Below are 16,986 nucleotides of genomic sequence, written 5' to 3'. Positions count from 1 at the left end.
GGAATTTTCATGGGAACAAGAGACAACGGGGGTGGATAGTGGTGTTGGCACAAACCACAAACACCTGAACACGTTTCACGTGACCCAGAGGCAAGAGATAAAAATGGGTGAAAAGTTTTTGATATAAGTCGGTAGACTGGAGAAGTATCACTGGCATAAAAGTTATCTGGGGCGCGATTTCTGACCAGGAATTTTGAAACCCTGTGGACCCGGGTTGCCAAAAAGTATGTGTCTCGCTTGACAAAAATCATGAGCCTTGCTCTTTTTTCCTTCAACTCGGTTCTTCGGACACGACCTTTTTCCCTCAGAGGTATCAATCAATTGATTTGGTAAAGGATTACTGTAGGTATTTTCATTTTTTGAAGACATATTTGTTTTTTAGTTCATCAGCAACCCAAAGTATATGAATGTCTATTTCTAAATTAATACAGGTACATTTTTGATAAACGTATTCCAAAAAACGAAGATTTGTGAAAGAGTCATCTCTGGTGTTAAGGAGAGACTAACGAAAAAAAAGAGAAAAAAAAGAGACTAACGAAAACTTCCATTCCTGACGAACAAGTTACATAGTCCGTGTCTATTCACACAAAACACACAGTTCTGCTCGTCAGAAGAATTCTAAATGACCTACAAGGGTTTCACCACGTCTTCAAAAGAATTTAAAGTTTCGAATATGAGGTCTGAGCATAAGCTTGATAGAGCTTCCGATTAAACTTTGGAAAAAAGGGAGATTGGAACTGAAGTTTAGGATTATTGTGTTTTCTTTGGATATCCACATAATTCCTCCTAATTTTGCTAGAAGTTATTTCTGATTTGGACTTCTAGGAAACAGAGATTTCTAAATGCGTTTTCTTCCTTGTCTGCTGATAAACCATCATTTCTTTCTGTTATCACCTTCTTTTGCCAGACAGCTTCACCTCTGTTTTTACTATCCAAAAACCAACAGCTTCCGTTTTCAGTCATAAGGTGTATGAGATTGCATGAAATTAGAAACACATAGAGGTTTTCAATAAGGAAAAGATAAAGACACAAATAAATGTACTTTTTATCAGAACTGATCCGGAAAAAAGAAGAAGAAAGTAGATCAAATTGATATCGAGTGGGCGCCGGTTTGACGCAATAAGAAGAAGGGGATTTTCCTGCAGCGAACAGGTGACTAGATGACGAAAAGGGGAAGGTATGCTAAGGAGAGAAAAGGAGTGGGATGACACCTAGGAAGGGCTTCTTTCGGATTAAAATTTTCAGCAGCTAACAGAAACACAAACTACGTCGACGGGCCCACGGAATATGAGCACATACTGAGAGAGGAGGGGACCCCCTTGAAGATCAGCGCGAGCACCATCACAATTGCGATTTGTATTTGTTTTAAAAGCCAGGCCACACACATACACACATACATACACATACGCTTTCTCTTTTTCTCGTTTTTCTCATTGATCAATTCAAAATGTGTTCTGTTCTAAACGTGTATGTGTGTTCTGACCTTACAGTAGACTTCCGGAGATTCCCTGAGAGCTCGGGTTTCAAATACTTCCAGACTACTAATGAAAATGCGGCTTTTCAGCGAGCATTATTTTCTTTTTTATTGCATTTTATACGGAAATTGATATTTTTGCAGTGGGCGAGACGAGGAACTTCCTTCAAGGAAGTGGTTTCTGCAAATCAGTCATCATGATAATATGCGAATTACGACAACGTCTAGGTTTTGTCTCGAAAATATTCCTCTGGTCTAATTTCACGATGGGCGGAGCTGAGGTCCGGTGGCGGAGTCCTTAAAGGTGCATATATTTTTCGTAACTATATTCTGACCTGTTCTTTCAATTTCACTACGATTTTTGACTTTTTTCTTACGAAATTTGGAAAAATTTCTTTTTTTTTCGATTTTTCAATAATTTTCATCGATTTTGAATTTTTTCAAATTAAAAATCCGACAAATTACAAAGAATCGCATGAAAACGATGAAAATCATCAAAACATCGATAAAATTTGTTGAAAAATGGAAAAAATAGGCCAGAAAACAATTACGAAAAGTGCGCTCCTTTAAGGGCTTCGCTACCGGGCCTAAGCTCCACCCAGCATCTAATTTTGGAACCCCTTCTAATTTTCAAATTATACCAAGGTAATATGAAACTTGCTGTAATTCTTGATGGCTGTCTAGACTAATGTGCCATTTTGAAACACCCCGCAAGAAAACTTAATATTGATTCACCTGCTAGGGTACATTTCGCGAAAAGGGAATATGAATAAGCCTGATGTCATCTTATGTTTACTACAAACCTCCGCACATCCCAAGTTCCGTATTTCTATTCTAGGAAGCTGCCTCAAAAACAGATAAACAACTTCTGGAGGTTGAAGTCTAGGATTTCACAAGAAGGATTCGGCAAAAAGACAAGGAAAAAAGAGAAAGAATCGGGAATAAAGACAAAAAGTTGAGCTTCTGATTCAGGAAAATTGGATAAGACATTATTACAAATACATATTCTATACTTTGTGGCGGACTAATCCTATTCCGGCGAGACTTTGTGAAGTTGAAGTTGATGCAGAAATTCTCAATTTTGGCATTTAATCCTCGTATTGAGTGGGGGTGTGTCATGATTAAAAGTTGATGAAGTGGAAGAGAAAACTTGCAGAATTCTCTCTATGCTCTGCAACATTATCTCCAGATGAGAAGGTTTAGATTTATCTCACTTTTCCGGCGATAATCCAGACATTACTTCAGGATAAAACTAAACTTTCGTAGTTATCTAACAATCTTTGGAGCCACTTTGAGAAAAGACTACGGTAGTAAAGTATTTGCACAACATCTAAATTTAGTTTCCATGTATGTCTATTGACTGTAACATCATTGTGATGTTTGATATATATTCTAGGCAGGTCTTTCACCTCCAGACATCCCTATTCATAATAATGGCATATGCAAAACTTTGTGGAAAGACCAATCGAAAAGTTTTTTTCGGAAACTTTTTGAAGGAAGAAGAAAAAAGAAGCACCAATAAAAAAGAAGACAGAGAGCCAACAAAATAGAACAAGGAAGCGATTGCAGAAACAAAAAAAAGAAGAAGGGGCACGAGGAGTGTAAGACAGAGCAAAGAATAAAAAGAGAAAGGGCTCACTTCTAGATACTCATGAAAACTTATCTTCTTCTTCTCTTCTTTCTGAAATCGGACAGATTGGATTCAGAGATAATAAACGTTTGGTTTAGGAAAATTTAGAGTAATGATCGAGAAGAAGAAATGAATGAGTAGGAAAAAGGAGAAGAAGGAGAAGAAAATAATCGGGAGCACGAGAAGGGGAGCAGAAGATGAAAACGGAATGGATTGGAATGGAAAAAGAGAAAGAGTTGACGAGAAGAAGAAGAAGAAGACACGAAAAAAGAAGAAGGGTTATGGGCCAGAGGGGGCGCCGGTGAGGCGCAGACGTGGAGACGAAGAGGCTCGACTCGACTATAACATGTCGTTTTTTCCCTTCTTCTTCATCTTCTTCTTCTTCTTTCTTCCTTCTTCTATTCCCTTCATGCCTCTCTTTTGCTGTTTTTTTTCGGTTTTTTCTCTCTTCTTGACACAGCAGACTATGTGAGCGCGCAGTGAAAATAGCATGGGTTAATGGAAAGACGCTGGGAGTGTGAAGGAATTGAATATGAACGGAAAAAGGAGCCAGAAAAAAAAAATTGATGATGAATGCCTGTTTTGGCTCCTGAAAACAAATGCTTAAAGAGAATATAAATGAAGGATGATTACCTTCCTGAAGATTTGATATTTGAGGTCAAAGAATGCCCAAATGGGAAGGAAGTGTTTGTGATGGGAAACTATAGGCCAATGGAACAAAAAAAAAACATACTAGCGATTGTTGGAAAACACCTCTTGTGTTGACATCAACCTAGAGACTAAACTAGAGACTATCATGTTTACGAGTGAGAAAATGTGGTATCCAGACAATTATATACTCGTTCGCAATTATCATTTTGACAAGAAAATGGGATTCTCGTCAATTGCAAGGTGAGATGACAAATATTCTTTACATCAAAGCTAAAATTCAACTTTTTGCAGAAGAGATCGGAGTGTTCAACATATTTGACGGGGGAAGGGTACAAATCGAAACGCGGAGTTGAAGACCCAGATGATTAGGAGACAACGTCTGGAGATCTTATTAAAAACACTTCGTTTATCGATTGTTTTTTTTTCCGGTTCCGGAACTTTTTCGCAAGCGGACATTTCGAAAGCGTGGTAATACATGCAAATGGATGAATTTCAGCCTACAAAACCGATTTTAGGGTTTTCAAATATATATGTTTTTTCTGATAGGACACATTCTAAAAATCAAAACATTCGAAAAAAACTTTTGAAAACATTAAGTATTGGTTTCTTTCGGATTTCAGAGTGTGTTCTATCAGAAAAAGCATATTTGAAAACCATAAAAATGGTTTTGTAGTCTGAAATTCACCCATTCGCCTGTATTGAAACGCTTTCGAAATGTTTGTTTGCGAAATGTCCCGGAGCCGTTTTTTCTAACATTTTGACTTTTTTTTCTGTTTTCTTTTTCTGTCTTCCATCCTTTTCTGTTATTTTTTCTGCTTCCTAAAATAAACTAAATACTGTTTAGCAAGCTAGCAAATCTTAACATGTTCCAGAAAGAGGGGTGAAGAGCGGGAAGGGAAGGGGCCAGAGCGGGCTGTCTACAGTGGGCAAACGCTGTGCAGAAGTTCTCCTAAAGCTGGGCAGCGTTTGACCTATGAAATGCTAGAAGTTGCCTGGAGTTGGGACAAAAGCTGCCCAGAGTTGGGGAAGAAGTTGCCCACATTTACCGAGTAGGTCAAAGTGTACATAAACAATTGGAAGCGTCCTCCCAGACCACGTGCCTCCATGGGTTATCAGTTTTCAATAAATAAAAGTAACTCCAGTGAAAAACAGCTGTTGTGTGTATGTGACGACAATAGTGTAGTTTTCGAACCAATCTAGAGATGAAAGAAATTTACAAAAACGAAAAATGTACTTTCATTGATTTTTGAATTGTAGGAGTGTTAAAAAAAAACTCAAACTCAAAACTCTTCTGAATTCAAAAATACAATTTCATAGTTTCCGCAATTTCAATGAAACCTAGAAACTTTAAATAAAAAAATAAGTTTTTAAGACCCTCTTGCAAAAACCATGAGAATTATGCCGGCCAAAAAAGGGTTCTCCCTGAACGAAAACTACAGTACCCTCAAAAATCCGAACATTTAAAACATATTTAGGTTACTGTAGTTCTCTATATGAGACCTTCCGCCGCGGAAACCAGGGTTTCTCTTCCACAAAGACTTACCGTGCTCTAATATGAGCCCACTCTACACGTTCCTATGAGGACAACTATCTCGGTTCTTCCTAAAGATATTAAAAACTTGTCAACTGATAAAATGTTGGTAGTTTTACAATAAATATTTTATCAGTTGACAGGTTTTTTATATGTTCTGAAGGAATCGAGATAATTAAGCACAAAGTGTACGTCTAGGGTGGGCTTCTATTAGAGCAAATACGGTATGCTTTTTTGAACACGCACGGGGATCAGAGAGATAATCAATTAATATTAATAAAATAAATGCAGGCTGGTAATCTTTAAATTTTTTTCAAAAAAACATTCTGGATTCAAAATTATGTGTTAAGAAAATTTTTATTCGAAAACATCGGAAGGCGAGAAACCAGTTTGCAGAAAGAGAAAAGATTAGTTATCAGGTGGAAATCCGCGCAAGAAAACATAGGCTTATCTTTAGGCAGAGCAGATGAAACGACATAAAGCTATATAGACTTTTTGGAGAAAGTGCAAAAGTCGTTATTTTTGCAGAAGCTAGACTCTAGGCTAGACATGGAGAATGAGCTGATTTCGAAGGAGACAAGGAAGCGACTGAATGTACTTTTTTGGAGTTTTTGTGTTTTTATAAATACTTTGTGCAGAGAAAAGGATATTTGGTATTTGTGCCTACTTATGACTCGTTTGTAACCTCATCGTAATACAAAGATAATCCACGCCCACTTTTCATGGCGACCTGGTTTTATATTGGAAAATGTCGAGAAAAAAGATCTTCCAAGGACAAATCATCATGAAAATAGAAACAAGTGGATCATCATCTTTTGATATTTTCCTTCCTCTTCTCATTCTGTGTACTTTGTATAAAAACAAGAATAGAAATCAGAGTAGAAGAATTAATACATTTTTCTTTTCTTCTCCAGCAAAATAAACCAATCTTATGTTCCAGTTCCATCCGTGCCATTTCCAGTATGAACTAATTAGTGGAAAGCATCGTATACAGAGAAATTATATTTACGAAATTGGTTTTTTTTTCCCAGCATGCGAAAAGAGTAATGATACTTTGAATTAAATTGAGCAGTTTAAGAGTGCAATGGGGGGATAAAAACGAGTAGACTTGTTCAAACAGCTGAGGACAGAGAAAGAATGGAATGATAAAAATAAATAAGAAGACGGTAAAAAAAGTACAAATAAAAACTAACATTTGTTAGTACAACAGCCGGGCGTCTTTGACCAATTTTAACAATTATCACGTATGGACAATCCCAGTTGACCCAAAAGCTTAATGCCGAAAACACTCTTATAGAATGCCATCCAGGCCTCCACTTTGAGCTAAATTATCTCGATGTTGAAGATATCAAAAAGTGGTTAACTGGCAAAATGTTTATTATAATGTCGAAAACATTTAATTAGCTCACTATTTTTTGATATCTTTCGCACCAACCAAGATAAATTAACTCAAAGTTAAAAGTTAAGGATGAGTCATTCTATGAAAGGTCGAACCTCACTTTGGATTTTGGAGCAAATTGGAAGTTCTTTTAAAACTTCAGTACTCTACTTCTGTAGTGTATCAGTGTTCTTTCTATGCTTACGGTAGCTCTTGATACTGACGTAATTTCCGTATTAGATGATCTCTTGGAAGTACCCATTTCCCTAATTTTCCGTGAAGAGGTCATTCAGCCAATAGTACTAGATTTTTTGATTTAGGTCAGGATACAAACCTCAATCGTAGCCTCTAGACCAATAAAATATAAAGGTCGATTAAAAACCAAAAAACAACACAAACACAAATAAAAACGAACAGATGAAACAGGAAAGATAATTGGAGGTCATGGTGGAAAAAAGTTACTGGACGATAACGGGGGAATTTAAAAGATGTGGATTTTCATGCATTTATTTCAGCGATTCCAATTTTCACGACTACTGAAATAACGTTTGTTCCTGGTCTATATGCGTCTGTTTTCCAACTTCCGCCCGATATAAAAGATTCATTTCCAGACAAGATAACACCTTATTTTGTATTGAAGATTAGTTAGAAATTCGCCACTTTTTAGTAAATTTATAAATGTTAAACCTGAAATCTACGTCAAGCAAAAACAAGAGAATCACTATCAGCGATTAGCACAACGGATGTTTTTGGTTTCGCTTTGTTTGGAAATATAGCTTGAGTTTTGAAGGACGATCAAAGCTGATGCGAGAAACTATCCGAACTGGATCAATATACAATATATGTAAAACCCGTATTAGAAGGCTGAGATCAGGATATATTTGAAAATGTAATGTCACTTCTTTGAAACCGATATTGACTTTTCATTTGAATCTGTCATAAACCCTGTTTTAAAAGGGCCTGCCCTTCTATTGCAGAGGCCCTTCATTTAGTGTGTGTCCTTCTAAAATCTATCGATTTCACCAAATTTGAGCATGTTTTTGACCATAAAAAAGTGTTTCAACAAATTGCTCTTAATTTTTGGAATTTCCGGAAAGTATTTCACTAAAAACGCATGGGAATTTTGAAATTCATACAGCGTTTTGTGTTGTGCCACTCTTACAGGAGCCCTTCTACTTTTCAAAGCCCCTCTTGGGATATCTAGAGGATCCATTTTGTTAAAGGGCCCTTTCAATACAGGTTTTGCGGTATTCAAGTCATCTGGTTTTTCAGTATCAGATGTTCAGACCTGAACTTGGAACCAAGAATCAACATCGAAATCAAACAAACTATTCTCAACAACATTTTTCGGCCGTTTTTTTTTTTCATTTTTCAGCTTTGATCTATTTACAAACTCACGTCATTTTGAATTTTTCTAAATGCACCCAATTCAAATGATTTTATGATCCGAATTGTGTCACCAGAAAAGGCGTCGTCTCTCCAGAAAAGAACATTCTGTTTAAACAGTCTCTCTCGTCGAACAATGGAATTGTTGGTTACTGTACTTGCTTGTTTGTTACATGTCCTTTCAAATGGTACACTATAAAAGCATTGCTCGTTTGCTCACGAATTATGTCATACATTTCATTATATCTGCTTTAGAATTCGTTTTTTATTATTCGTTGATTTGCGTTTCCGGTTTGTGCTCATAAATTTTCATGGAAAATTTTAGGATTTCAGATTTGCATATTCCAGTTTTTTAGGGTTATATAGTACAAAATGGGAAGAGACCCAGATAGTGAAACCGTAGAAAATCGAGAAAGAAAAAAAAATCAAAACTCTCAATTTCGGTAGCGTATGAACCGGATTACATGTCATGTCAAATATAAACCGTTGCAGGTCGAGAGAAGAGAACACCATTTCGTCACTCAATTTTTTTTGTGTTTTTATAATTCCATATGAGTCATTTCTGCACTTTTTGCCATAATAGGAGCAAGTTCTAGTACAAACATAACTTAGCATTTATTAGAATTCTCGATTTCTAGGGTATGAGTAAAGTTTCTAAAAAAATTACAACCATATATCCTCTAATAGAAGCCCGCCCAAACCGTCAACTTTGAGCTCAATTGTCTTGATTCCTGTAAAAGATATCAAAAATTATCAACTGCAAACTATTTATCATAATATTATCAATATTCTGCCAATTGAATACTTTTCGATCTATTTTACAGGAAGGGAGATATATAGGCTCAAAGTTGACAATTTATGTGGGCTTCTAATAGAGGAAGTATAGTTGTCAATTTTTTTAATGCAATAAACTTCCCAAATTTTAATACACATCTATGTACATATATTTCGAGCTTTGTTTATATTTTTTGAAATTTAAATTAATTCTCGAAAACCAGCTCAACAGATTTTGGGTCAACCCAATTTGCCCTTTGGACATCCAGGCATTTTCTTTAGACCAGTGCTCTTCTGCCAACCACTTCACACCCAATTCCTCCTTTCTTTTTCCTTATTTGTATTTCCATATTTTGTCCCTATCTATTCATTCCATTCATTTCCGTCTCTGGCTGTGTTTGTTGATCCTCCTGCCCTGTAATTCGAACAAATACGCCAGTTCAGAGAGAGAGAGAGAGAGCTCCAGAACAGTCTCCATTCTGTTCCAAAATATGCATTCAACATCGTCTACCGTTCTTCTTGTCAGTCTTTTATTCTTGGATATGGCTGGTGCGTGTCATAGTTGTAAGTTCACAAATTGCCCCTGAATGATCCGTTTTGATCCGATTCACTACTGCATTTTTCACCAAAAAACCTCCACTTCAAATACTCGGTTCTCTGGCATTTGTGAACTTTTGTTGGTCATCAACCAACTACTAACCATTAAATTAGATAGAGCATGTATTAATGAATCAAGTTTTAGTTCTTCCTTACGCTCAATTTGTTGGAGCAAGAGCCTATTTGCTCCAGCAGAAAATGGAATGCAAAGGAGGAAAAGTATACGATATTGACAATGTTCAGGTGGGTCCAAAATGAAGATTAAAAAAAGAAATCAAATCATTTAGGACATCGAGCAGTGTAAAGAAGCTTGTCGTCAGTTCGATTGCGACGCCGTCAATCTGTTCCAAGTTGGAGAGTTCGCTTTTAAATGTGAAATTCTTAGTTATGTAACCAATTTGCAACCAGCCAACGGAGCTGCCTGCTATTATGCTCAAGATGCTTTGGGAGGCGGATACAACAATGGAGGTTTTGGCAATGGAGGATTCGGATATCCAGGCTTTGGAAAGAGAAAATAAAGTAAACCGATTCTAACAAAGTCAATTGTATATTTCTTGTCAAAATATTATGTACATTCCTTCATTATTTAATAAACAAAACTTCACAAAATGCAGTTATTAACATGAAAAGATGTTTCGGGAAGAACATACTTGTCTGACTTTTTGAAAGTTCCAGAAAACATTCATTGAATTCCGCGGTAGCAAAAATTTCCTGATATTCTCTACCCTTACAAAAATATCGAAACTTTGAAAGGTTTCTAAATATTTTAGAATTTCGAAATATCAGAATGTGACCCCAGGTTTTTTTCATTCTAACCACGCCCAGCCCGGCCCGTGACAAGTGTGGGGAAAACTTATGAAAGGTCCGTTTTCTCTGAATACTTGTTGTCTCCATGCCAACGACATCCGTCCGCACATTCCCCTCCGTCTCTCCGTTCCTCCTTTTTCTCTTTTTCTTTGCTTCCAAATATTTATCGAGTGCCAGAATATTTCTCTTTTTCTGCCCCAAAATGACCTTTATTATCTTCCCGTTTACATTCTGATGTTATTTTCCTATGACACTCTCATTTAATCGATATGAAACTATTCAAGTCGCCGGTCGAGGTGCTTTTGGTCTTGTTGTTATAGCCAGAGACAATGTTGTGGGTTCGTCAGACGGTTACCGTTAGAGGTTTCTCATTTCAGACAAAGAAACGAGTTGCAATCAAACGAATTCTGATTCCAAATGTTTCGAAAATTCAGCTCGTTCGTGAAGTCAGCTGCCTCCGATGTCTCCATCATCGAAACGTAAGCGTAGACACAAGTCTGCTTCATAATCTCACGGGGGAACATTTACAGGTTCTCAAATATTTGGATTGTTTTGGTACGGCTGATATGGTATCCATAGTTACCGAAGAGGTTCCGTATACACTTGCAGATGTGATTAATGATAAATCGAGGCCAAAAACAGAAGAATTGAATAGGTGGGAAAATGGTAACCAGTTGGAAAAATATTGAATGAACTTGACCGTCTTGTTGATAAAACAATTCGAAACTTTGCCAGTATACTGATGAGTTTTTAGAATTATTGCACTCCAAATTTGAGCCCTGTACAGCGCTCTACAAACTTTAGTCCTTGTAATACGAGCCATTTAGTTTTCCTATCAGTGTAACTTCATTTTAGCAACAAGTTATCACCGATTTTTTAAAAATTTCCAGATGGTTCTATGCCCAAATCTTGTCTGGAATTGCCTACATTCATTCGAAGGACATTATGCACAGAGACATAAAACCGGAAAACATTCTGGTTACACTTCGGAACATTATCAAAATCGCTGATTTCGGGCAAGCGTGTTTTCATCTAAAAGAACGACCAGACGAAGAATACGATGAAAATGTAAGATCTTATAACTTTTCATGTTCTTCACATGACATCAAAGATCCCTCTCATTTAAAAAAATTAGCCTCTTCCCATACTTTGTGATTTCTTCTTGTTCTGTGAGGATGCACCTGTTTCCCAATCCTCTCATGTTATCTTCTATTATTTTTTCTTCCACATGCCGTCTCGATTTCTCTGCAATGAGATCATTTTGAACAAGATTGATGGATGTGATGTAGAGCAAGGGCACTACTGATGGGAATGAGAAAATCACTTGTTCTCCAGATTTATGGAGCCCCGTTGAAAAATCAAACGACACCAAAATGCCGCTATGGGATGAAAAAGAGAGATCTCTTTTATGTGTTTTCCAGGTGGCAACTCGATGGTATCGTGCTCCAGAAATACTTTTTGGATACAGAAAATATGGACCGATGGTCGATATTTGGGCCATTGGATGCATTTTGGCTGAACTTGTCAGAGGAAAACCTATTTTTCCGGTTAGTAAACTCAAACGATTCTCCACAAGATGACACGAATTTTCAGGGAAGAAGTGAGTTGGAACAGATATCCGTGATATTCGGTGTTCTGGGAACTCCAAACGAAACAAATTGGCCAAAATGGAGATCAATGCCAGATGCAAACAAGTTATTGTTTGAGCCTAAAGAGCCGAGAAAGAATTGGGCTGAAATTTGTGAGTCATCATATGATCCTAATCTCATCTGACATAGTATACCAATTTTCAGTGAGATGCAAAGAAGTGTCACAGGAATTCGACAATTTTCTTCGTCTTCATCTCCAATTATGTTGTGATTTCCGACCGACTGCCAGTGTTCTTTTACAGCATTCTTGGATAAAAAAGAAGTCGTCGTTGACTGAACCAGTATATCGGATAACGAGAAAGAACGTGGAGAAGAATCGAAGAGATGCACTTCCACCAATACATGTATTCTTATAACGGGAAATTATTTCAAAACTTTCATTCAGGAATTCAATAAAGGAGTATAAGTAGATCTGCTATTTTTTTATGAGAACTTTAAAAGTCGTTCTAAAGTTCTAAAGTTGTATATAAGGTGGCAGAATCACACAGACTAAAGAACTAGCATAAAATTTGAATAAAGTTGTACCGGCCTCAAATTTAGGGTGCGACCATTCAAATAGTCATCAGTAAACTGACAAAGTTTCAAATTATTTGATCAATTCTGAGTTGAGTTATCATTTGTGAAAGTTCGCTTCATCTCACAACTCCGTGCAAGAAACATTGCGCCGTTCATCTTTGGATAGTCATAATGATACCTAGGCTTGAAGAATAGCTTTGAAAATTTCAGAAGCTTTGAATCAAGCATAAAATTATATTTCTACCACTTTTCGTGTATCCAAGATATTTATGCCTACAGATTTACCCACTTTTAAGAGTCCGGGTAACAGTGCGCCACCCTGTAATTTCTATTTATCTGGAAAAAAAATTATCGCCATCAAGACATTGTATCTCGAAAATTCCATTTTCAAATATTTGGTCTGCAAGAGATTCGAAGACATTTCGCTTTTCCGAAAGCCTATGATTCTTTGACTATACGTCAATGATTATAATAAATTTTCGTCTTCGTATCCTTCGTTTTCTGAAATCTCATAATGCATGTTTTTTGCGGCTCCTTTCACCGAAAAAAGATCCTTCGTTTCCACATATTTCATTTTTGCGGTCGGGGAGGCTTCTGCTTTTTTCTTCTTTTTCGTTTCGTTTTGATTAATCATCGAATTTTTCATCTCTCCTGCCTCTTTTTTTGTCGTTTCTCTTTTAAAAAGAGTATCCTTTTATTCCTTTTTTCTCTTGTTCTCGTTGCTTCTTTTCAGAAAAAAACAAATGATGGTGTCGAATTGTGATTCGAAGCGGAATTTTAAGTTGGACATCTGGAAAATCAGCATTAGGGATTTCAAATAATGTTCATTAGTCACACTCTTATAATTTTTGGTGTCTTATAAACGAGTACAATACTGCAATTCTGTTTGAAGATAACTTTTGTAGGCTACATTCCAAACCAAGAATCTGACTCGAGCTTCAAATTTCGCATCTCCATAGTCATCTAAAATCTGTTTACTGTTTTATTTTCTCGCAGCTTCAATCTTATTTTCTGATTGTTTCTTCTACTTTTTCACTTCAACTCATCCCCATTCATACAACAACAAAAAAGTGTGTCGACGTCTCTAAAAAATTTGAAATTCGGTTACGTAGTACTAGTTGTTGAGCTGTAAGGAGCAGAAGAAAAAAGTAAAAAGAGTCAGAGAGCGAAAAACACTTGAGACATGTTTTTACTTGATACGGAAACTTGAAATTTCCATCCGAGTAGCTGACGTTGGGTGGAAAAAGTGGAAAGTAAAAATAGAGAAGGGTAAGAGTAGTGGACGACTGAAAGGCAATTGCTGAAAGAATAGGAAGAGGGAAAATCGGCATACGGTATTATTGAGCCAGACTTTTCATTGTGGAATCGTTCGAATCCGAATGGATGGATTCATTTCATTCGTCGCATTGTCAGAGGAAACAGTCATTCGATTTCTTTTTGTAGATTTTCGTAGAATAGAACCATCTGTAACGCTGATAATGTCGCGAAAGAAATTCTGGAAACTCATACTGTATCTCAAGTGTCGCTGGCAGTTGATAACATGGTTCCGACCTAGAAGTATCTCAGCTTATAACTTCCGACGATTTTCCTACTCATCAACCCCAGTAAAGCTTCATTCCACACTCCATTATTCAGCCGTATCCACGGAGTTGATAGCTAGACAGTTTATCTCACAAATTCCCAGTTGTTTTTCCCAAAAGAAGAAGAAAATTTCTCCAATAATAACGCCTTCTTCTTCTCCCTTTCACTTCATAAATTTTTGCCTGTTGTTCATCATCATCCGTTGGCTTCCTTTAATTGCCTCCGTCAACTCAACTTCTCTTTTCCTTCCGTAAGTTGTTTCGCTTCCGTTGCTCCGTGCTCCCTTTTTCTTCCTTCCCCGCCTCACTTACTTTCTTTTTTTTGACGATGAAAGGACCTCTTCTCCGTCTATTTTTTTCAACTTCTCGCCCTTCTAATATAGATCTCAGTAACAGAAAGAAAAAGAAGAAACTTTGAAAGGGGAGAAAAAACTAATTATAGAGTAGCTCTTCCTCTACTTCTCCCGCCGCCAAATAATTTATTGTTGTTGTTTTTTAGTATATTGCTTATCGTACCACTATGAGCTGATTCTCCTGCTTCTGCTGAGAATGCTTGTTTTCCTTTATTTTTTGAAAAGCGGAAGAGCTTTTTTTTCAAAATACTGATTTTAGACTCCTCATTTGGTTTTCACTGGTCACTCTCCATTATGGAAATTAGTATTGAGGGACGTTTTTCCAGAATTTTTCATGTTTTTAAATTTTTTTTTTCAACCATTAATAGTATTCAAATCAGAAATACTGTAAAACCTAAATAGAATAGCCCTTTAACTTTCAAATTTGAACCAAATTTTCTCGGTTCGTCTCAAAGGGTATTAGACTAATAAAAAACAACCGGAGCTGTGGAAGAGAAACACCGGTGGCTGTGGCCGAAGGCCCAAAACGACAACTACCGTAACCTAAAAATATTTAGATTTTCCGGATTTATTATCTCGATTTTTGTACTTTTCCAGTAAATTTTTGATAATCAAAAATTTTTTTCGTTTTTTTGGTGAAAAATAACACGGAATTCGAGAAAAGAAATACAGGTTACTGTAAATAGTTGTCGTTGTGGGACCTTCTGCTTACTTTTTCCTCAAAAAAATTACTGTAAAGCGCGTTAAGAACAGTTTTTCGTGTTTTCAGAAATGTCATTGTACAGTTCTCTGAAAAGTTTTAAAGGTTTCAATTCAACGAATTAAAATATCTGAATTCAATGTATCCCTTATATCCTGATATTCTCGTTTTTTGATCCCGATGTCTCCATCCGACTCCTAAATCATTGACCTTCTTCTCGCCTTCCATTTTCCCATTTTTCACCGGATACTCCAATTGACTCTGAGGTACATACTAAAACAATGGAACCACATCAGCGGATTACTGTACTTCCTTTCTCTCTTTCCACCCCTTTTCTTGTTTTCTTCTTGTTTTTGTTGACCGCTTTTTCTATTTTTTCTTGAACATGAATAAGTATCAATCTCTCGTTTTTCGAGTATTTACTTTTTCTCCTCACAAACTTTTTCAGTTTCATCCTTCTTCCACCCTCAATCTTAAAATCTATACGAAATTACTAATGGGGAACGGCGTGTGAAATTTCTAGCTGCAAAAATAAGTTTTGTTAGATTTCGCAGAATATAAGTGACCAGCTACTTGAAATTTCAAGGCTCAAATATCACGAAGTTTTTGGTTTTGGTCCGGTGCTTGATTTTTGCCAGAAATGAAATCACTAGTTGGTGAACTAGTCTTCAAGAGGTTGTACTTGTTGAATTCTGTAGTTGTGTTCTTTTCTGAAAAATATTTTTGTTCCGGTACACAAAAACAGCTCAATTTCAAGAGAATACCCTTACAACGTGGTATTTCTAAAGAAGTAATTGTGTAGCAGGAAGTAAGAGAATGAAAATAAGTACTGATGATGAATGGCAGAGGTCTAAATAAGGATTTTAGATGCTGACATAGAGACGGAACTCTGAGAAAAGGATAGAGAGAAAAATATAATCGTTTTCTGATCGTTCGAAGTAAATGATGCCCTGACACTAAACTACGGTATCAATCTATGTTTTTCCTCAACATCTCTACGAGACAATCAAAAATGAAAAATTTGTATCGATCTGGCAGAGTTAATTGTGGACAGAGTGAAAACTACCGTACCCTGGTTTTTTTTTCTTACGCTTTTTCCTGATTTACGTCCGGTTACTGCCCGGCCACCATGAAACATTTTTTAGATTAGGAAAAATATCAGGAAAATTGTTGGAAAGATAAAAATCGAGACAAATTTGTCAAAATTGGAATGTTTTTCGGTTGCTGTGGTTTTTTGTGTCGAGACCTATCGTCACGGCCAACGCTGTGAGCAAAGTTGTTGACTGGGGAAGCTCATATTTTTCTCATTCCAGAAAGTTCCACGATAAGTAGAATAACGATAACCCAAAAAAGAAAAAAAACGGCGACCTCCTTGATTTTCGAAAATGAACGCAGATTCAGACTCAAGGAATAAACTGAGGAATACGAAGGGACGATGTTCTAAACATTCCCGAAAATATAATGTAAATTGAATAGATTTATGTAAATATACATTTTCACTCTTCTGTTCTCTTCACTTCCTGCCGTTGGGCAATACAGAGCAAATAGCGAGAAGAAAAGAAGGAAATGGCAACAAGATGAGAAGAAGAAGAAGAGAATCGAATCGACGCGTCTGTTTCTCTTCTGATGCTGATGATGATGATGCATTCACAATCTAGCTTATTATGTCTTTCTGTTTTCTTTCTCTTTTTGTCTCGCCCTATCTGGTAGTGAATCCCAGGATTCTCTAGTTTCCTCTCATCCAATTTCAATCTTTACACTAAAAAGAACCACCACCTAAAACTTATGAAAAATGACATCACTGGGGCAAGAAAAGAAGGGTCCTTCAAAAAAAAAGTGGGCGGGGCATACGGTGTGGCTCCCGGGAGAAAGGGAAAGGGGCGTGGCTTAATCCCTTCCGACTTTGTCCGTCAGAATCGATGAGTGAGACTTTTGGACGAGGGGACCCGCTGCCTCAGAT

The 16,986-nt window shown here is 36.8% G+C and overlaps 3 protein-coding genes across 3 annotated transcripts; 2 read left to right on the top strand and 1 right to left on the bottom strand.

Annotated features, from left to right (window-relative positions):
- Nucleotides 1-9,366: 9,366 nt before the first annotated feature.
- Nucleotides 9,367-9,939, top strand: CBG06172 (the record flags this gene model as incomplete). Its single annotated transcript, XM_045235656.1, has 3 exons — nt 9,367-9,373; nt 9,567-9,664; nt 9,709-9,939. The coding sequence occupies 3 exons, from the start codon at nt 9,367-9,369 to the stop codon at nt 9,937-9,939; spliced, it is 336 nt and encodes a 111-aa protein (XP_045093049.1).
- Nucleotides 9,940-10,475: 536 nt separating this feature from the next.
- Cbr-dyf-18 lies at nt 10,476-12,233 on the top strand (the record flags this gene model as incomplete). The annotated part of the gene is made up of 7 exons (XM_002633360.2): nt 10,476-10,562; nt 10,606-10,707; nt 10,759-10,883; nt 11,119-11,296; nt 11,650-11,775; nt 11,822-11,969; nt 12,022-12,233. 7 exons carry the CDS (start codon nt 10,476-10,478, stop codon nt 12,231-12,233), a joined length of 978 nt encoding a protein of 325 aa, XP_002633406.2.
- Nucleotides 12,234-13,224: 991 nt separating this feature from the next.
- Nucleotides 13,225-13,356, bottom strand: CBG26305 (the record flags this gene model as incomplete). The annotated part of the gene is given in 2 exon segments (XM_045235655.1): nt 13,225-13,300; nt 13,313-13,356. 2 exon segments carry the CDS (start codon nt 13,354-13,356, stop codon nt 13,225-13,227), a joined length of 120 nt encoding a protein of 39 aa, XP_045098475.1.
- Between the last annotated feature and the right edge of the window lie 3,630 nt (nt 13,357-16,986).

The sequence above is a fragment of the Caenorhabditis briggsae genome (assembly GCF_000004555.2).
Source record: "Caenorhabditis briggsae complete genome, chrIV, whole genome shotgun sequence".
NCBI lineage: Eukaryota > Metazoa > Nematoda > Chromadorea > Rhabditida > Rhabditidae > Caenorhabditis > Caenorhabditis briggsae.
Note: the sequence above shows the minus strand (reverse complement) of the source record. Positions and strands in the feature narration are given on the sequence as shown.